Source organism: Oncorhynchus clarkii, chromosome 1 (assembly GCF_045791955.1).
Source record: "Oncorhynchus clarkii lewisi isolate Uvic-CL-2024 chromosome 1, UVic_Ocla_1.0, whole genome shotgun sequence".
Classification (NCBI taxonomy): domain Eukaryota; kingdom Metazoa; phylum Chordata; class Actinopteri; order Salmoniformes; family Salmonidae; genus Oncorhynchus; species Oncorhynchus clarkii.
In genome coordinates this window covers 74,666,450-74,687,324 of record NC_092147.1, presented here as the reverse complement: position 1 = coordinate 74,687,324, position 20,875 = coordinate 74,666,450, and the positions used below count along the sequence as shown (strand labels likewise).

At 42.0% G+C, this 20,875-nt stretch overlaps 1 protein-coding gene across 1 annotated transcript in view; it reads left to right on the top strand.

Annotated features, from left to right (window-relative positions):
* Positions 1-20,875, top strand: part of LOC139412082 (coiled-coil serine-rich protein 2a) — a 61,905-nt gene that overhangs the window by 10,729 nt on the left and 30,301 nt on the right. Inside the window, exons 3-4 of the mRNA XM_071158879.1 lie at positions 16,816-18,142; positions 18,315-18,520. Of these exons, the coding sequence (XP_071014980.1) occupies positions 16,819-18,142; positions 18,315-18,520 (1,530 nt within the window). The 5' untranslated portion in view covers positions 16,816-16,818. The remainder of the gene's footprint in view (positions 1-16,815; positions 18,143-18,314; positions 18,521-20,875) is intronic.

The following is a 20,875-nucleotide window of genomic DNA, read 5'->3' as shown; positions in this document are numbered from 1 at the left end:
TTCAGTGATATAGCTGTTCAAACCTTTTCAAGTCACATTTCCTATATTAAAAATTTAACCTGACTCCCATTGCAGCAACGCACAGGGCCATTATCCGGAAGCACACATCATATTAGGGAGTCATTATAAATTTTAATGGAGAAATTAGATTCAATGTTTGAGACGGCGGTTCTGAGTTGCTACTGTATCACTATTAGTCATTTTCTCTCGATATTGATTCAGTAATCAATAGACAATTTATTTAAATTGTATTTAAGCTTTATTTAACTAGGCAAGTCAGTTAAGAACAAATTCTTATTTACAATGACGGCCTACCCCGGCCAAACCCACTGCTAACCCGAACGACACTGGGCCAATTGTGCGCCGCCTTTTGGGACTCCTGATAACAGGCAGTTGTGATATAGCCCGGGATTGAACCCGGGTCTGTAGTGATACCTCTAGCACTGCGATGTAGTGCCTTAGACCGCTGCAACACTCTGGAGGCCTGGAGGGGAGCAGTGATTGATAAGAGACATATGGTAAATCCATATGAATTCAAGCACTTTTTAACAGCATCCCTTTTAATTCAACAAAACCTTCCATACATGTTTGTCCACGTTTTGGACCTGAATGCCAAAACATTCAAGAGATGGAGTTCCTCAAAGTTGACCCATTTTGCATACCCCACTATACCATGAGACATCCATGTCTTCATCACTGGTAAAGATAAACAGTTGAGTTTGATATCATTTAAAATCTTACAAACAGGGTTGTCATGGTATAGTGAATTTAATGTGAATGATCTAAAAATTTGTTTTTTCTTCATATTCACATATGTTGTACTTTATATCATCTGAGGTTTTTGTTTTGTACTTGCCATCGGTTGAGACACAATATGCTCTTGAAGACAGGGTGGGTCAGTGGTGTAGTGGAGGGTATATGCAGGTATATACCGTATACCCACTTATTTTTCAGTGGGAATTGCGTGTACTCACTTCTTATCCCCATGCTGCATATCAAAGTAGTCTAGTGGAGGTATACACAGTATCAAAAGGCTGATAGAACAGATCACAATGTTTAGCTTAAAATGTTGATTAACTATTTTTTCCTATTAACGCAGCAATGTGCGTTAATCAATAGGCCTATGGGTGAATGTTCCAAAATGTGCAGATAAACACCGTTCTGAAATGCGCACTGCTCATGCAAGCGGTTTTATGGACAGAGATGGAAATGAGAAATATAGAAAGAGGGGAGATTTTAAGATTCAACAACTATCATGGGTTGCTAATATGACTAGGATAATGCCTTTGGCTGCTAGACAATGAAAGAAAGTTGAAAGAAAACCAATAGAACAGGAGAACGCATATGAGGATGTCTTTCTTTATAAAACACAGTGCCTTCAGAAAGTATTCATACCCCTTGAATAATTCTAAATTTACAGCCTGAATTAAAAATGGATTACAAAAATAATAATTCTCACCCATCTACACACAATACTATATAAGTGAAAACTTGTTTTTAGAAATGTTAGCAAATATATTGAAAATTAAATACAGAAATATCTAATTTACAAAGGTATTCATACCCCTGAGTCAATCAATACATGTTAGAATCACATTTGGCAGTGATTACAGCTGTGAGTCTGGGTAAGTCTCTAAGAGCTTTGCACACCTGGATTGTACAATATTTGCACATTATTTTTATTATTCAGGCTTTGTCAACTCTGTTGTTGATCATTACTAGACAGGTATTTTCAAGTCTTGCCATACATTTTCAAGCGGATTTTAAGTCAAAACTTTAACAAGGCCATTCAGGAAAATTCAATGTCTTCTTGGTAAGCAACTCCAGTGTAGATCTGATCTTGTATTTTAGGTTATTGTCCTGCTGAAAGGTGAATTTGTCTCCTAGTGTCTGTTGGAAAGCAGACTGAACCAGCTTTTCCTCTCCTCTAGGATTATGCCTAAACTCCCCCGTCCTTGCCAATGACAAGCATACCCATAACATGATGCAGCCACTCCCATGCTTGAAAATATGAAGAGTGGTACTCGGTGATGTGTTGTGTTGGATTTGCAACAAGCATAATTCTTTGTAGTCAGGACATTTCATTGCCACGTTTTGTTTTTGTTTTACTTTAGTGCCTTATTGCAAACAGGATATATGTTCTGGAATATTTTTATTCTGTACGTGCTTCCTTCTTTTCACTCGGTCATTTAGGTTAGTATTGTGGAGTAACTACAATATTGTTGATGCATCCTCAATTTTCTTGAATCAAACCAATTTAAATCTGTAACGGTCACCATTGGCCTCATGGTGAAATCCCTGAGCGGTTTCCTTCCTCTCCGGCAACTGTAGTGACTGGGTATATACATCATCCAAAGTGTAATTAATAATAATAATAATTTCACCCTGCTCAAAGGGATATTCAATGTCAGCTTTTTTTCTCTCTTTAAAAAAAAAAACGAATCTACCAATAGGTTCCCTTCTTTGCAAGGCATTGGAAAACCTCCCTGGTCTTTGTGGTTTAATCTGTGTTTACAATTCAGTGTTCAACTTTGGGACCTTACAGATAATTGTATGTGTGGGGTACAGAGATGAGATAGTCATTCAAAAATCATGTTAAACACTCTTATTGCACATAGAGAGTCTGTGCAACTTACGTGACTTGTTATGCACATTTATACTCCTGAACTTATTTAGGCTCCCCATAAAGAGGTTGAATACTTATGGACTCAAGACATTTTAGCTTTTCATTTGTAAAAATGTGTAAAAACAGAATTCCACTTTGACATTTGTATTTAACCTTTATTTGATCGGGGAGTCATACTGAGACCAAGCTCTCTTTTACAGATGAGCTCTGAATTACATACTGTACATTACAGAAAATACACACATCAAAATGCCATCAGAAAGAAGAAAACACTGTCATAAAAACCTAACACATTCATCTCATCCGTAATAAGGTCCTCAATCAACCTTCTGAATTGCCCTAGAGGCACCAGAACATCAAATTTAAGAACATTTTGAAGATTGTTACGCAAAATGAGGTGCAAGAAAATAAAACGCTAATTCACATAACTAGGTAAAGACCAAAGGAATGTCCAGAGTTAGCTGTCCCTGAGACCGGGTGGTGTAAGTTTAGTAATGATGTTAGGTACAGTGGGTCTTCTTGTAGAAAGGCTTTATCAATAAAAACATAGCAATGTATCAACCTACGTGACATCAAAGAGGGCCAACCAACTTTCTGCTAAAACTGTCGCCCTTAATAAAGCACAGTGGGCTATGATAAACTGCATCTAACTGCTTTAATGAAGTGGCAGCTGCGTTCATATAGATGATGTCACCATAGTCTAGGACTGATAGGAACGTCGACTGAATGATCTCCTTTCTACTATTTAGCGAGATTTCTATAGAAGAAGCCCATTTTTATGGCCCTTAACTAACTCATCAATATGCTTTTTAAAAGACAGGTTTTCATCTATCCATATGCCCAGATATTTGTAAGCAGGGACACGATCAATATGGACATCAACCAAAGTACATGTGCTTAAATCATTAGTGTTATTTGTATGCACTCTAGAGAACAACATATACTTATTTTTTTTAACCTGCAATCAGCACTAATTTCAGGTCAATAAAGTTGTTCTGTAATCAAGGATGCAAACTAGTCACCTTTCTACGAAGTTTGCCGTTTTGAATCCAAAATAGATGACCTCAGGTGACAGCTTCATTTCAATAGTAGGCCTACGATTAGCCTACTTGCAGAGTGAAGCTTGGGTTGGCCTGACTGAAAGAACAATATGGGATTTATGATTTTAGGTCATTCAGAGTATATGTCACTGTTTCATAAAATGTTCACACAGGGCGCCTATTCGTAAGTAAGCATTCATTCCACTGTAAGGTACCTGAATACCTGTTGTATTCGGCGCATGTGACTAATATGATTTGATTTGACATGTATTGGCGTGCACAATTGTGGATTGATTTAAAAAACAATAAATGAATCTTTAAATTCTTTCTAAAACTCACAGGCTGCCAGTGCAGACCTTGAAACCGCTGTATTGTGTGCTCTCCGTCTGGTCTTGGTCAGTACCCATGCTGCAACATTCTATATTTTTTGCAGGATTTTTTTGGTAGACCAGACAGGAGAGCATTACAGGAGTCAAGCCTTCTAGTAAAAAAAAGAATGGATGAGTCTCTCTGTAGCAACCTGAGAGAGAAACGGACGCACCTTGTCAATGTTCCTCAGTTGGTGAAAAGCTATTTTGGTCACATTACTAATGTGTGATTTTAAATTGAGTTCAGGAATATAAAATAACACCTAGGCTTTTTAACTGAGGTTCTATCTTTATTGCCGTGAAATAAAATGTGTGGCCAGATTCTCTCTCTGTACTTTGGCTCCAACAATAAGTACCCTGGTCTTGTCTTGATTTAGCTGGAGGAAGTTGTGAGCCATCCAAGTATTTAAATCACTAATACATTCTAATCATTTATCTTTGGAGCTAAAATCCTCTGGTGACACAGAAATGTAAAGTTGTGTATCGTCTGCGTAGCAGTGAAAATCAATGCTGTGATTTCTGATAACGCTGCCAAGGGGTAACATAACTGAACAGTACCAGACCCAAAATTAAACCTTGTGGAACGCCAAGGGTGACAAAAAACTCTTGACTGGTTAAATACGTCCTAAACCAATTTAGAACTGGACCAGAGAGGACAACCCATCTCTACATTCTGTCCAGAAGGACATCATGGTCAACAGTGTCAAATGCAGCACTTAAATCCAAGAATACAAAGACAGAGAGCTGTTTGGCATCTGTATTGGCTCTAAGTTCATTTACCACTTTAACTAAGGGGTTCTCTATGCTGTGGAGGGCCCGGAAACCAGATGGGGATTTTCAAAAATAAAGTTATCATTTAGCCGTTTGAAAACCAATTGCTCCAGAATTTTGCTTAAGAATTTAAGGATGGAGATAGGCAGAAAATTGCTAAAACCTGAAGAATCCATCATAGCAGGTTTTTAGTGCAGTGGGTTTGAAAGCGCCTGTTAACAGGGAGGGATTAACAATAGTTTGCACTTCTTCAGATATGCAGTTAAAAACTGTTTTGAAGAAGGTGGTGGGGATAGGATCGAGAAGGCAGGTAAACGGCTTAAATTGAGAAATCACTTTCCTGAGCAGGTCTGTGTCAACCACTGAAATGTAATCCATAGTGCCTTTGCGTGATATGCTAGGGCACATGTCATCAAACTTCAGGTCTTGCTTGACTGATACCCAGCCTAATAATGGGTGTCATCTCTGAAATATGCCGCAAACTCATCACATTTAGATGTGGAGGAAAGTTCACATAGGTTTTGCAGGGGTAGGGTTTATCAGGCCATCAATAGTCGAGAACCATTCTGCAGCTAGAATAAATGTGATGTGAAAACAAGCCAAGGTTGAATGCGAATCAAAATGGTGTATGACATCAACAGACGCTTGTAAAGAGTGGCTATTGAGGAACATTCTCAATAGTTCTTCTTTTTTACTGGGCATGTCTGGCTGACTGGGGAACAACTTGAAACCAGTGGAAGCTGCTGAGGGGAAGACTGCTCATAATAATGTCTGGAAAGGAGTGAATGGAATTCCATTTACTCAATTACAGCAGTATTATGAGCCGTCCTCCCCTCGGCAGCCTTCACTGATTGACACTGTGTCTTTAATAGAACGATAACAGATCCTGTTTACTGGCAGATATCCCTCTGAAATGTGTCTGTTGAGCCCTCTAAAATGGGTTCTCATAGCTATTGCCAAGTTGATATTTCTTTTAGTAGTCACAGTTGTGTGCTTGTGACTAGTTTCACACTGAGAAATGCCACATCAGCCTTTTCTGAGTAAAGTGTGTGTGAATGATCTCTTGGTGGCATGTACCCTTTCTTTCATTTACAGTACTCTAACTTTGCCCCTGTCACTTTCATTGCTCCGAACACTGCCTTGTGTGAGAGACTTGTGTGAAGTATGCTACACATCTCTAACCTGGCCCCTAAAAGACGCCCCATCAAATACTAAAGGACCCTTGAAGGCCCTTTTCAGTTCCCCCTTAGCTCCCCACCCAATCTCACACACATGCTGTATACAGTCAGACTGAATACATAGCCAACTGTAACTGAAAAGGTTATTTCTGTGTCCTTGCGTAGCAATATCGCAGCTGGGTGACAGTAAGACACGGGAGAAAATGCATGAGCTGTACTGAATGTCTAAACAGTATCTAACTGTGGTTTCAACATTGATGTCTGGGAACTTGAGTAACTAGAAGACTTTGTGATGTCAAGGCAGGTGGACTGCAAAGATAATGTATTATTCCCGCGGAAAGCGAAGTGCTGCTTGTAATGTCTACAGGGGTGTCCCCTGCTGTCATTGAGTCACTGTGAGAGATGGGTGGTGGCATAGTGTGGTCTAATGCGTTGCTCTGATAGAGCAGCACGGTAATGGAAGCCTATCCTGCATCACTCTTCCTTGTCCATTTGATTTGCTTGTTAGAATATAGCACTAGCATAGCTTTCCATGCTCTCTCAATCATTTAGCATCACATGGCGTAGCATCAGTATAGCTTTGCTAACGCATTCAATTTTCATTAGTTAGCATAGCCTCAGTGTAGCTTTTCTCGCTGTCTTATTCAATTAGCATCGGCTAATGGCTAGTTTGGGATCCCTTTGGGAATGGTGGAGGGAGGTTACACTACACTGAGGCAGTGTTTCTCAACCCTTTTCCAAGGACTGGCACGCAATTGTTCTCTAAGGCCCTCCGATTGTACAACTTGCATTTGAGAACAGTTTAAATTAGTTTCAGCGAACCATCTGCTTCATGTATCGGGGTTTGAGAAACACTAATGGATGTCTCTCTTTCACACAGCCTTCTGTTTGCAGAGCCAGTGGAAGGAGTCCATGTCCAGATATGGATGAACTACTGCATCTGGGTTAGACTGACAGGGTTGTGTTGCATTGGGGGCTGTGAGTTTACCTCCACTGGGAAAGCTCTAGTTCTCTATTTCTAGGCGTATGTCTGAGAATGGGACCAGTTGCCCATCAAACTGATGGTGTAGAGTAAATGATCGGACAAATTGATTCACTCTAAGAGTCCGATGACAGTTAGATTTACTGAGGCTGCAGTGCAGAGAGCAAACTGTGGAGCCTGGCACAGCTCTGCTCAGTAAGAGGATGAAGAGAGAGGACTTGGGAGAGGCCATGGTCTACTGTAACCTCCTGGAAACTAGGAGGTTACAGTAGATACCGGTATTATTTTCCATGACAAAACTGATAACAAGAAGCAGACCAAACTTTGGTAATTTAAAAACCTTTTATACATAAAATATTGTCTGCTAGAGCTTGGAAAATAAGCACGTGACTCTGGATGACAACATAATGATGTATGTTTCCAACATTAGGGCTGTTTTCCTAAAGACGTTATTTCTGCTTTGCGCTTTGTTTCGTCATACTGGTATCATCCCGGCCCTACTGGAAACCAGTGCCAAGGCCCATTAATGGAAAGAAGATACAGCATGATAACCCAGTTTCCCCCTCGCTTTTCCTATCTCTTCCCTCCTTCATTGCTTACCGCCCTTATGACCTAGCTCTTAGTATCTAGACAGAGGCTCCCTTGGTTGGTTGGTTGTGTTTGTGTTTGAGATGAAGATAGAAGAGAGATACTTCTATGGAGAGGAAGGCCTAGTAGTTATTGGTCGCTCCTGTACTCAGACCTATCGGCAGATAGTGGAGACTGAAGGGCGTGGGGAGGGTTATAGCAGGGCAGCATGGGGTTTTGGAGATGGGGGCCGGGACGGCTGCTGTATGATGCACTCATGCGTAACCCCACTTCCCAATTGATCACAGCCCAGGAGCTGTCATGTGCTATCTGTGTCCATCCTGTTGCTCTTGAAGAATGCTAGTCTGTATTTCAAGGGGGCGTGGACTGATTCGAGGCTGTGTGTGTGTGTGTGTGTGTGTGTGTGTGTGTGTGTGTGTGTGTGTGTGTGTGTGTGTGTGTGTGTGTGTGTGTGTGTGTGAGTGAGAGATTTGCTAGAGGAGTAAGTAATAATTATTTGCTTAATGCAATCTCCATTCCTTGACCCTCTCCCACTGCTTGTCGGGCCATCATATCACCCAATAATTTAAACTCTAAACATTACAGAAATGCCAAACAAGAAAACTCAATTATCTAACTCAACGTCTATACTGTCTGTATTTTGTCCTGCACAATTCAAACCATTTTCTAGGCTTGCTGTATCTTTGCCAAGTGCTACCTGTAGCCTCTGGGTCGGAAATGCGTTCCGGAAAGCTGCACTGACAAATCAAAAGCTCTCCAAATGCATAAGGGAGTAAGGAAAGATCCACTCTCTAAACAGATGATGTTGCAGCTGCAGTGCACTCTGATTTAATGGAGGACACATTAAGACATGGCCATGTCTGAGCTTTGTGTCTAATCTGTTTGATATGGATTATGTAGGTTACATTAGACACTACATTAGAGATTTCACTTACAGGTACACCCACCACATAGTATTACTTTGGCAATTAAATCATACACATTTTATAGAGAATATATATATCATACAATGTAGAAAATAGTAAAAAATAAAGAAAAACCCTGGAATGAGTAGGTGTGTCCAAACTTTTGACTGGTACTGTGTGTGTGTGTGTGTGTGTGTGTGTGTGTGTGTGTGTGTGTGTGTGTGTGTGTGTGTGTGTGTGTGTGTGTGTGTGTGTGTGTGTACACACAGTTGAAGTCGGAAGTTTACATACACCTTAGCCAAGTACATTTAAACTCAGTTTTTCACAATTCCTGACATTTAATCCAAGTAAAAAGTCCCTGTCTTAGGTCCGTTAGGATCACCACTTTATTTTAAGAATGTGAAATGTCAGAATAACAGTAGAGATAATTATTTATTTCAGCATTCCCTTCCACAAGCTTCCCACAATAAGTTGGGTGAATTTTGGCTCATTCCTCCTGACAGAGCTGGTATAGCTGAGTCAGGTTTGTAGGCCTCCTTGCTCGCACACACTTTTTCAGTTCTGCCCACAACTATAGGATCAGGGCTTTGTGATGGTCACTCCAATACCTTGACTTTGTCCTTAAGGCATTTTGCCACAACTTTGGAAGTATGCTTGGGGTCATTGTCTATTTGGAAGAGCCATTTGCGACCAAGCTTTAACTTCCTGACTGATGTCTTGAGATGTTGCTTCAATATAACCACATAATTGTCTTTCCTCATGATGTCATCTATTTTGTGAAGTGCACCAGCCCCTCCTGCAGCAAAGCACCCCCACAACATGATGCTGCCACCCCCGTGCTTCACGGTTGGGATGGTGTTCTTCGGCTTGCAAGCATCCCCCTTTTCCTCCAAACATAATTATGGTCATTATGGCAAACAGTTCAATTTTTGTTTCGTCAGACCAGAGGACATTTCTCCAAAAAGTACGATCTTTGTCCCCCATGTGCAGTTGCAAACCATCGTCTGGCTTTTTTATGGAGGTTTTGGAGCAGTGGCTTCTTCCTTGCTGAGCGGCCTTTCAGGTTCTGTCGATATAGGACTCGATTTACTGTGGATATAGATACTTTTGTACCTGTTTCCTCCAGCATCTTCACAAGGTCCTTTGCTGTTCTGGGATTGATTTGCACTTTTTGTAGCAAAGTACGTTCATCTCTAGGAGGCAGAACGCGTCTCCTTCTTGAGTGGTATGACGGCTGTGTGGTCCCATAGTGTTTATACTTGCGTACTATTGTTTGTACAGATGAACGTGGTACATTCAGGCATTTTGAAATTGCTCCCAAGGATGAACCAGACTTGTGGAGGTCTACAATATTTTTTCTGAGGTCTTGGCTGATTTCTTTTGATTTTCCCATGATGTCAATCAAAGAGGCCGTGAGTTTGAAGGTTGGCATTGAAATACAGCCACAGGAACACCTCCAATTGACTCAAATGATGTCAATTAGCCTATCAGAAGCTTCTAAAGCCATGACATAATTTTCTGGAATTTCCCAAGCTGTTGAAAGGCACAGTCAACTTAGTGTAGGTACACTTCTGACCGACTGGAATTGTGATACAGTGAATTATAAGTGAAATAATCTGTCTGTAAACAGTTGTTGGAAAAATTACTTGTGTCATGCACAAAGTAGATGTCCTAACCGACTTGCCAAAACTATAGTTTGTTAACCTCTCTAGGGTACGTGGGACGCTAATGTCCCACCTGACCAACATCCAGTGAAAGTGCAGGGCGCCAAATTCAAACAACAGAAATCTCATAATTAAAATTCCTCAAACATACATGTATTATACACCATTTTAAAGTAAAACTTGTTGTTAATCGCACCACAGTGTCCGATTTCAAAAAGGCTACGACAAAAGCATACCATTCGATTATGTTAGGTGCGTAGGCACCTTGTCACAAAAATCACAGCCATTTTTCCAGCCAAAGAGAGGAGTCACAAAAAGCAGAAATAGAGATAAAATGAATCACTAACCGTTGATGATCTTCATCAGATGGCACTCATAGAACTTAATGTTACACAATACATGTATGTTTTGTTCGATAAAGTTAATATTTATATCCAAAAATCTCTGTTTACATTGGCGCGTTGTTATGTTTTGAAAGTGCAGAGAGCCACGTCAATTTACAGAAATACATAAATGTTGATGAAAATACAACTGCTATGCATGGAATTAAAGATATACTTCTCCTTAATGTACCCGCTGTGTCAGATTTCAAAAAAGCTTTACGGAAAAAGCACACCATTGAATAATCTGAGTACATCGCTCAGAGACCAAAACAAGCAATACAGATACCCGCCATGTAATGGAGTCAACAAAAGTCAGAAATAACATTATAAATAGTCACTTACCTTTGATGATCTTCATCAGAATGCGCTCCCAGGAATCCCAGTTCTACAATAAATGTTAGTTTTGTTTGATAAAGTCCATCATTTATGTCCAAATACCTCCTTTTTGTTCGCGCATTTAGTACAGTAATCCAAATGCGCAGTCACTAGGTCCAGACAAAGTCAAAAAAGTTATATTACAGTTCGTAGAAACATGTCAAACGATGTATATAATCAATCTTTAGGATGTTTTTATCCTAAATCTTCAATAATGTTTCAACCGGAGAATTCCTTTGTCTTTAGAAATGAAAGGGAACGGAGCTAACTCTGGCGCGCGCCTGACTGAGCACATGGCCTTCTGGCAGACCCATGACTCAATCAGCTCTCATTCTCTCTCACTTCACAGTAGAAGCCTCAAACAAGGTTCTAAAGACTGTTGAAAGCCTTAGGAAGTGCAATATGACCCCACAGACACTGTATATTGGATAGGCTAAGACTTGAAAACCTACAAACCTCAGATTTCCCACTTCCTGGTTGGATTTTTCTCAGGTTTTTGCCTGCCATATGAGTTCTGTTATACTCACAGACATCATTCAAACAGTTTTAGAAACTTCAGAGGTTTTTCTATCCAAATCTACTAATATGCATTTCCTAGCATCTGGGTCTGAGTAGCAGGTAGTTTACTCTGGGCACGCTTTTTATCCGGACGTGAAAATACTGCCCCCTACCCCAAAGAAGTTAACAAGACATTTGTGGAATGGTTGAAAAACTAGTTTTAATGACTCCAACCTAAGTGTATGTAAACTTCCGACTTCAACTGTATATACATCCCTGGATTACTGGATCTCTGCGAGGTTTCATCAGACTTGATGAGTGTGGATAGAAGGGCAGGTGGTATAGTGTGTTAGTTCAGGGATGTTTATTTACCACAATGCTTTGGGGGAGGGGGTAATGTAGGAGCTTTGAGTGAGTGACAGATGGTGTGTTGGTAACCCTGACTCTATGAACTTCATATACTGGATGTGTGTCAGTTGCCCTGTTTGCTTACAGTTGCGATTTGTTTCTGTTTAATGAGGCTGTGCTAACATGTTTGTACTGGTCTTAGTGCAGGCCACAAATTAAGCTGTGAGGACAATGAGTTAATGCCTTCAGTACAGCAGCAGTTGTTAGCAATTTTGTTCAGGTGAATGGGTGTATATCGTACATTACAGAGCAGAGAAAATGTGTATTTTACATTTACTGGTCTAGTGATTCTGTTTTGGTAATTCAATTATTGGTGTGAATATTCTTGAAATAAATATATTTAAGATACAGTATGTTCTGTGTGTGTGTGTGTGTGTGTGCGTGTGTGTGTGTGTGGGGGGGGGGGTTATAGGATATAGGATAAGTACGCACATATCAGGCAGCCTTGCTGGCTAGCTGAAGATGGTTGCCGAAGCTGCGTCAGGGTGTAGTCGTGTGTCACTCTGGATATGAATGGAACCTGGGTGAGGTTATTGAACTATGACAGCAGTGGGTCAGTGAGAAACTCCGTATATGCCCGTCCTCCCCCACAACCCTGCCCTACCCCCTCCCTGGGCAAAGAGGCTTTGGCTACGTTGTCTCCAGTGACTGACCTGATTTCTAAGAGTGTGTGCGCGTGCAAGGCAGATTAGTGAGGCTGGCAGCAACTCTATTCTCTATTACATTGCAGTGTCAGTTTGGGCTGGTGATGGCACAGTGTGTGCGTGTGGGAATGTGGGTCAATGTGTAGTGTGAGGTCAGTGTTCCCAGACACACACACAAAAACCAGCTTTGTGGATTAATGGCCCAATATCATCCTTTAGTTTTACGTACACTTCTGTAGGTTTTTGGTCCAAAACTCAATGATTTACTCAGCAAGAATAGGAAGTGGCACATCAATGTAAAAGGGCAGGGATGGGCAATTTTGATAGGGTTGGCCCCCCACCTTGCGACCAACAATTTTAGCGGACCTCTTCTTGACAGCAGAGAGGAAAAAATGTATGTTAATTTCCTGCAATTGTATAAATGTTACCATGGGGCAGAGAAAATGTTGCAGTTTTAAAGCAAGTTTGTTGCAATTCTAAATCTTTTGCCATGGGGCGGAGAGCAGATTTTGGAATTTTATAACACATTTCATGCAATTCTACTCATTTTGTCATGGGGTGGAGAGAAAAATGTGCAGCTAACTTCCTGCAATCGTATACATTTTGCCATGGGGTAGAGAGAACAATTAGATTTCTGAGTGAGAGTAACTAACAAAATCAATGAGGGCCCCTCGGTCAGTGATTTGACCATAATTAATACAAGTGTAGATAGCTAGCCGCTACACTAACTTGCCAAAAGCGGGGCCGCCAGTTGCCCATAACCGGTTTAGGGCGATTCCACGGGAACAGCGTGACACTGAGACTCTGAGTTTTCTAAATGTATGTCAAACAAAAACCAATTATTGCAAAGTTAAAGGTGTCACGCCCTGACCTTAGAGATCCTTTTTATTCTCTATTTTAGTTAGGTCAGGGTGTGACTCGGGTGGGCAATCTATGTGTTATATTTCTTTGTTGGCCGGGTATGGTTCCCAATCAGAGGCAGCTGTCTATCGTTGTCTCTGATTGGGGATCATACTTAGGCAGCCTGTTTTCCACCTTAGTTTGTGGGATCTTGATTTTTGTTAGTTGCTGTATAGCCTGCAGAACTTTACGTTCGTTTTGTATTTTTTTTGGTGTTCATTTGAAATAAAAGTAAGATGTTCGCCTACCACGCTGCACCTTGGTCTAATTCATCTAACGACGGGTGTAACAAAAGGTCCAATGCATCCATTTTGTTCTCAATATCAAGTGGTACCGTAACGCCAAGTCTAGGTCCATGAGTCTTCTACCCCCAAGCCATAAGACTCCTGAACATCTAATCAAATGGCTACCCAGACTATTTGCAACCCCCCCTCCCTTCTACATTGCTGATACTCTCTGTTATTATCTATGCATAGTCACTTTAATAACTCTACCTACCTGTACATATTACCTCAATTACCTCGACTAACTGGTGCCCTCGCACATTGATTGACTCTGTACCGGTACCCCCTTGGATATAGCTTCACTATTGTTCTTTTACTGCTGCTCTTGAATTATTTCTTACTTTTATTTCTTACTTTCTTTAGGTATTTTCTTAAAACTGCATTGTGGGTTAAGGGCTTGTAAGTAACCTATTGTATTCTGCGCATGTAACAAATAAAATGTTATTTGATTAAATCCTTTCTGGGTAACAGTTGAAAAGTTTGTTAACAGAATGACAGTTTGTGCTGTTACTGTCATCCGGTTTGTTACCAGACTTTGCATCTGCACTGTTCTTAATTAAAGTAAATGTGTTTTTGTAAAAATGTCTTTGGAAATTGTTAAAATAAATGATTGTGCATAGAGTTGCATGGTTTGTTTAACTTTGCAATTATTGTTTTTTGTTTGACATAAGTTTTTATGTGAAAGTCTCAGTGTCCCTGAGAGTCTCAGTGTCCCTGTTACTGTGGAATTTCCCTTTACCAATAGAGCAGTAAATATCCGTTATGTATTAGGTTAACTAGCACCCCGTATTCTGTGGTTGTGTATGAATACTATGGAAACACATATTAGTCCTCTAGAATTATTTATTTTTGAAGTTGACTACTAGTTATTACAGGCAATGGTGTCTTTTTGACAGGCTTCGGACTGGAGTCTGACAAAACACTGCCCAGACCACCCAGGCTGCATTCATTATTTGAGTTGAATGGTTATAACTGAAGGATAATGGAGTTAGGCCTAAACTCACCAACGGCTTACGTCCATCCTCCATTCAGTATTGACTGAGCTGGCCTGAGTCCCAGCCTCAGTGTCCTACTTGGGGTCCAGTCCTGTACTTGGCCAAGCCCTTTTGGCATCTTACCCCCAGGTTCTGATGTCCACATCTCACATGGCTGCACTGTGGGGTTGGGACTCAGGCCAACACATCCCTTTAAATTCTATTTCCTTCTATTAACACATTTCTTCTTTACCCCATTATGTTCTGATAGTCTTAAGTTGACCAACTAAAACTAACCTGGAGTTTCCTCTTAAGCCGCTACAGTTCCCATAACTATCTGGAATTTCCCCTTTGAAGGGATTTATCTGATGATGGACAATTAAAAAAACAAAAACAATGATGCCAGTCAGCATGGCCCTTGGATGAGCGACACCGTGTAGCAGTTTATCCATGCTCATGAATTAAATGGACTATACTTGTCCCACTGTTCCTGTGTCAGATAAGCCAGACATGCAAATTCCCCTCCTCCACAACCTTCTGACCTGGTTAAGGGGTCCGGCACGTATATCAGCATCAGCAAGGTCTTTACAAAAGCCCTTGTTATTGTCAATATGAAGTGACCTGCTGTGTGCCTCTGTGTGTGTGTGTGTGTGTGTGTGCTGCCTTAATGCAGCCTCTGTTCTGGAGCTGATCCAGATGAGTAGTAATGGGTCTGGGAATGGGGAACCGTTGGATAAGGAAGATGAAGGTTCTTTACCAGATGCTGCAAGAAAAGGAAGCTATACTACATGCAGAACCTAAAACTTCCCCTTCCCTTTGAACCAAATATGATTCACTATTATGCCCTATGTTTCTGTGATATCATAAAGCCTATGGCGCTCTGGTGTTTTTATGATAAGGTAGCTGTGACTCATCAGCTTTGTTAAGTGTGGAGGGGGGGGGGAACCCAGAGGTCCCATTGAAGCATATCTAAAGTGGTAATGAATAGAGAAGACAATGGGGAAAGTCCGCCAAATATCTTTCAAAGTTCATTCTTCATTGTCTGTGGTTTAAAAATCTAACTCTGTAGATTTAGAGGAAAAGGCTGATACTGAAATAGTGAAATAACAGACTGTTGTTTCTGGTACTGTACAGTCCAACAAAGGATTCTGTCTATCAGGGATTGACTCCAGAATGTTTACTCTTTTCAACTTGCATATACAAAAATAACAATGAGTTAGTGTAACGGCTAGCTAGTTAGCGGTGGTGCGCGCTAAATAGCGTTTCAGTCGGTGACATCACTTGCTCTGAGCCCTTGAAGTAGTGGTTCCCCTTGCTCTGCAAGGGTCGTAGCTTTTGTGGAGTGATGGGTAACGATGCTTCGAGGGTGACTGTTGTTGATGTGTGCAGAGGGTCCCTGGTTCGTGCCCGGGTATGGGCGAGAGGACGGTCTAAAGTTATACTGTTACATTAGCTTTGATCTTGTGCCAGACTGCCACGCTCGACACAGAACGGCGTAGGGCCGGAATCCTTGTGTCAATGCCGGTATCCAGTCTAGTCATTGACCCAAATAAATTATTACTAATCTAGGAATCATGGCATCATGTCATTGTCTGTCTCACTGCTACAACATACTGTATATATACTGAACAAAAATATAAACGCAACATGTAAAGTGTTGGTCCCATGTTTCATGAGCTGAAATAAAAAATCTCCTACATTTTCCACATGCACAAAAAGCTTATTTCTCCAAAATGTTGTGCACAAATGTGTTTACATCCCTATTAGTGAGCATTTCTCATTTACCAATGTAATCTACTAGACAGGTGTGGAATATCAACTAGCTGATTAAATAACATGATAATTACACAGGTGCACCTTGTGCTAGGGACAATAAAAGGCCACTTTAAAATGTGCAGTTTTGTCATACAACACAATGCCACAGATGTCTCAAGTTTTGAGGGAGAGTGAAATTGGCATGCTGACCTTAGGAATGGCCACCAGAGCTGTTGCCTGGGAAGTGAATGTTAATTTCTCCAACATAATCTGCCTCCAACGTTGTTTTAGAGAATTTGTCAGTACGACCATCCTCACAACTGCAGACTACGTGTAACCACACCAGCCCAGGACCGCCACATCCACGCATGCATGAAAGTATGAATTTGCAACAGAAATGTAATTTTGATCTCTCTCTCTCTCTCCCTCTCTCTCTCTCTCTCTCTTTCTCTCTCTCACACTGTGCTGGCAGCTGATGGAAGAGAAGACACCCATCAAGCTTGCCATGGTGTCCAGACTGCCTAAGTTCGGTGTCCGCCCCACCACGGGGGTCACCAGCCCCCTGCCCAATGGAACCACCCCTTCACCCCAAGACAGCAAGACCACCCCCCCAGTAAGACCCAATGGGGTGGTCCGTGCCTCCTCCTTCTCTCTAAAATGGAGGAAAGACGGTGGCAGTACTCCAACCACCCCCACTAGCCTTGAAGATGATGCATGCCCAAAGGAGGGAGGGGACAAGCCCAAGACTCAGCACTCCACATGGGGGAGGGAGATCAAGAAACCGTCCCCATCCACCCCTAAGAGGGCCAGGAGTTCTGGTTCGTCTGAGTCATCTACTTCAAGCCCCAGGGCCATCCCCCGCCAAGTCGCAAAGACCAGCCCCAAGGCAGGGCCCAGACAGGGGCAAAGCGCCTCCTTCAGTGGAGGCCCCAAACTAGGCCAAAATGGAGCTACTGATGGCTCAGGACAGTCAGGTTCAGGGCTGGTGAGGCCACGGGCCAGCTCCAGCTCCCCGCGCAGCAGCTCTAGAGATAGCCTGTCCCAGTCCAGCGACAGCCTCAAGTCCCTCACACTGGACAACATGGTGCGCTCGCAGAGTTTCACCCACTTCAAGCAGATCCCGTCCCCGACCAACTTGCCCATGGCACGCTCATTCTCCTTTAACCGGGCAGTGGAGCTGGCCAAGCCTCTGGCCAACACCCAGCTACAACCACCCAGGACCAACCACATCAGACCCCACCAGCTGTCGAATGGGAGGCAGGGCCTGGGGATGGGCCTCGGCCTGGGGACAGGGCTGGGGGGGCTTCAGTATCCTAGGAGCCTCTCTTCAGCCGGCTCCCCCTCCACAACCCCTAGTGCCCTGAAAAAACCTCTTCTCCCCAACTGTGTTCTGAACAAGCCTTCTGCTCTGGGCTATAGACTGACACGGCCTGGCCAGGTCAAGCAGCAGAAACCCCTGTTTACAGGGAGGGTGAAGGGGGAGGTCAGGGCTGGAGGAGTGGGGGACGGGGATAGGGCAGAGTCACCCCCCCTCACCCTCACTCCAGACCCCCTTAGTGACAGCGACAGGACCTCAGGGGGGCAGCTCAGGGGGACAGGGGAGGGGCTAGAGGACATGTCTCTCTCCTCAGCCTCATCGCTCTCTCGAGGAGACACCAGTGAGGAGTTCTTGGATGACTTTAATAACCTGGCTGATGGGGATGTCCCAGACAACAGGACGAGAGGTAGTACTGCCACTCAGACCCGCCTGCGGAGCTTCCTGAATGAGACCATGGACTGGAATGAGATGGGCCTCTCAGGTAAGCAAAAAAAATAAAAAACACCTGCTGAAATCTTATCTTCTTTTGTTACTACTAGTTGCCACGATTAACCACTCTAGAGCTTTTATAACACTGCTTCAGTCCCATAATTCCTGACAGTCAGTAAAATGTACCGTATGAACTGTTTGTCCTGTTTGTGTCCCCTGTGTAGGGCGGAAGGAGGAAGTTGGGGTGAGGACAGCCCTTGACATCCTGCCCCCAGAGAGGGGAGACTTCCTTCAGGGCTCGTCTCTGGAGCTGTCCCCCTCCAACAGCTCGGGGGGCACCTACATGTGGGACGAGGAGGATCTGGAGCCCCTGGGACCCAGAACACACCCATGTGAGAGCTATGACGACTCAGACCGCCTCAACAGCATGGTGAGTTAACGCTTGGTTTGCCCCAGGGTACCAAATTCATACACACGAAAACACCCATATTTACCTGGCTGGTCAGATACAGTCAGAACATAGAGACTGTCAGGAGAATATTTAGTCATTGTTTAGAAAAACAGACTGTTTTATTGTCAGCAATTGTCTTGTCTTTCGCTTAGCATACACTTCATATAGTATCACTGAGTAGTAATGACATACTGTCATTTCTGTATGATGCACAGTGCAGTACAAAGTTAATTCATCAGATTGACTAGTGTTGGTATTCACCAGAGGCCTGATAGTGTGTACCTTTGACCCTATTATGTCAGTCCAGTCCTCCCAGCAAGAGCTACCTGCTTTATTCTATCAATTGATCCCGCTGCTAAAAATTCAGTTAAATTAGATCCTTAATTAGGGATTAGGAGAACAAAGACTCAGGTCAGAAAGGGAATGTGAATGCCAAGGCTGCCAGCCACCCACTCCCAACCAAGGTCTCCCTCTCGTGGGGTTCCCAGATTCTGGAATGTCTGCATAGCTCCTTACAAGCCACATATTATCTCCTGGAGATAATCGAACAGTTTCTTTCTGTTTTCCTCTCGGTGTTCCGGTGCCATTGGCTCTGGAATGTTTAACGAGCTTAATGACGGGGATTTAAAACAGTTAATCAGCTTAGTCTTTTCTTCCCTTCCTCTGGGGTTTACCATTACATGAAGACACAGAATTGTTGACAGAACAGTGGTGCATAGACAACTGAGACAGTGTGTTTTGGGGAGAGAGCTGTCTGGGGATGCCAACTGTTCTGAGTGGGTGTGAGTGACTCTCTCTAATATGTAATAACAATATTTAGCAGACACTTTTATCCAAACAACTTAAAGTCATGCGTACGGCTTCGGGAATCGAACCCACAATCCAACTGAGCCATAAATCATTGCACTGATTCAATGACAATGACATTCATGTATCTGGTAAGCCTAGTAGAATAGGGTCCATCTAACATACTGTTTCCTAATTGTTTGGCCTATTAGGTCAAAGCACCCTTGAGATGTGCTGCATTTGTTTGGAACATGTGATTCAGAGCAAACACAGCAAAGTAAAGCATGTATGTAGGGTGACACCATGTGGCCAAAGCCATTTGTTACACCGATAAAGAAGTATAGATTGGAGTAGAACAGGGGACTCTAATAACATATTGTACGGAACACAGTTGTACTGTAGTGAAGCTGTCTCTAGAGTAATGCAAGGTGTCTTTCATGATCATGTGAAACGTCAATTGCTATGGAAATGCTGGGATGTGTTTTTCAATGATGTTAAAGTTAATTATGATGCAACTATGACAGTGATACAATATGGATTACAAATATCATCATGAATATTAAGGCTATACGCACTACATGTTACACACACAGACACTCAACCATGCAAATTGGCAGAGTTATTATTTATTTGGACAGCACACATTATAATCTTATTCTTATACAGACATCGTACACACTCTCACTAAATCCCATCCTATATCATACACACCAACCTACTCAGATTTACTTCACACATAATATCTTGTCTCAATTTTCTAACATCTGTGGCATTGGCTCACAGGCAAACAGGCAAGGGAATAAAACCGATATTGCTAGAACCTATTTCTTAAATTCTATATATCAGACATTTGAAAGCTCTAGTTTTGACCGTCATAATACCTCTGATGGAAGTAACTTTACAAGCACTAATTATGGTCAATTTAGACTGAGAATAGTATCTAGTTATGGTAAGGGGTGAAATAGGTATAGACAGTTATAATTGTAATGGTTTAGCAGATTCCAAAAAAAGAAGATCAGTCTTTATGCGGCTAAAAGAAAAGGAATATAACATTTACTGTTTACAGGAAACTCACTCTACATCCTTAGATGAAGTTGTGTGGAAAAAGGAATGTGGTGGTGAAAATTTTTTCTGTCATGGACAAAGGAACTCCAAAGGTGTGATGATATTAATTAACAAATGTTTTTATCTGAATTTGCAAATAGTCAGGAATGATTCGCAAGAAAGGTGGAACTTTTTGAATATGAAAGTTGACGAAAAAGAGATTTGGCTCATTCAACTATATGGTCCAAATCAGGATGATCCATACTTTTTCGAAAACATTTGTACCAACTTTTTGAACGTACAGGCAACAAATGATCAAATCATTATGTTAGAAGACTATAATACAGTGTTAAGTTGACTACTTTCTTGTCTCTTTCATCAAAGGTTAAACATTTTTTAATAGGAGACAGAATGCGATCGGATTATCATTTAATTGGCATTCACATAACTCTTATAGATTTTCTATGAGGACACGGATATTGGAAATTGTATCGAAGTGTATTG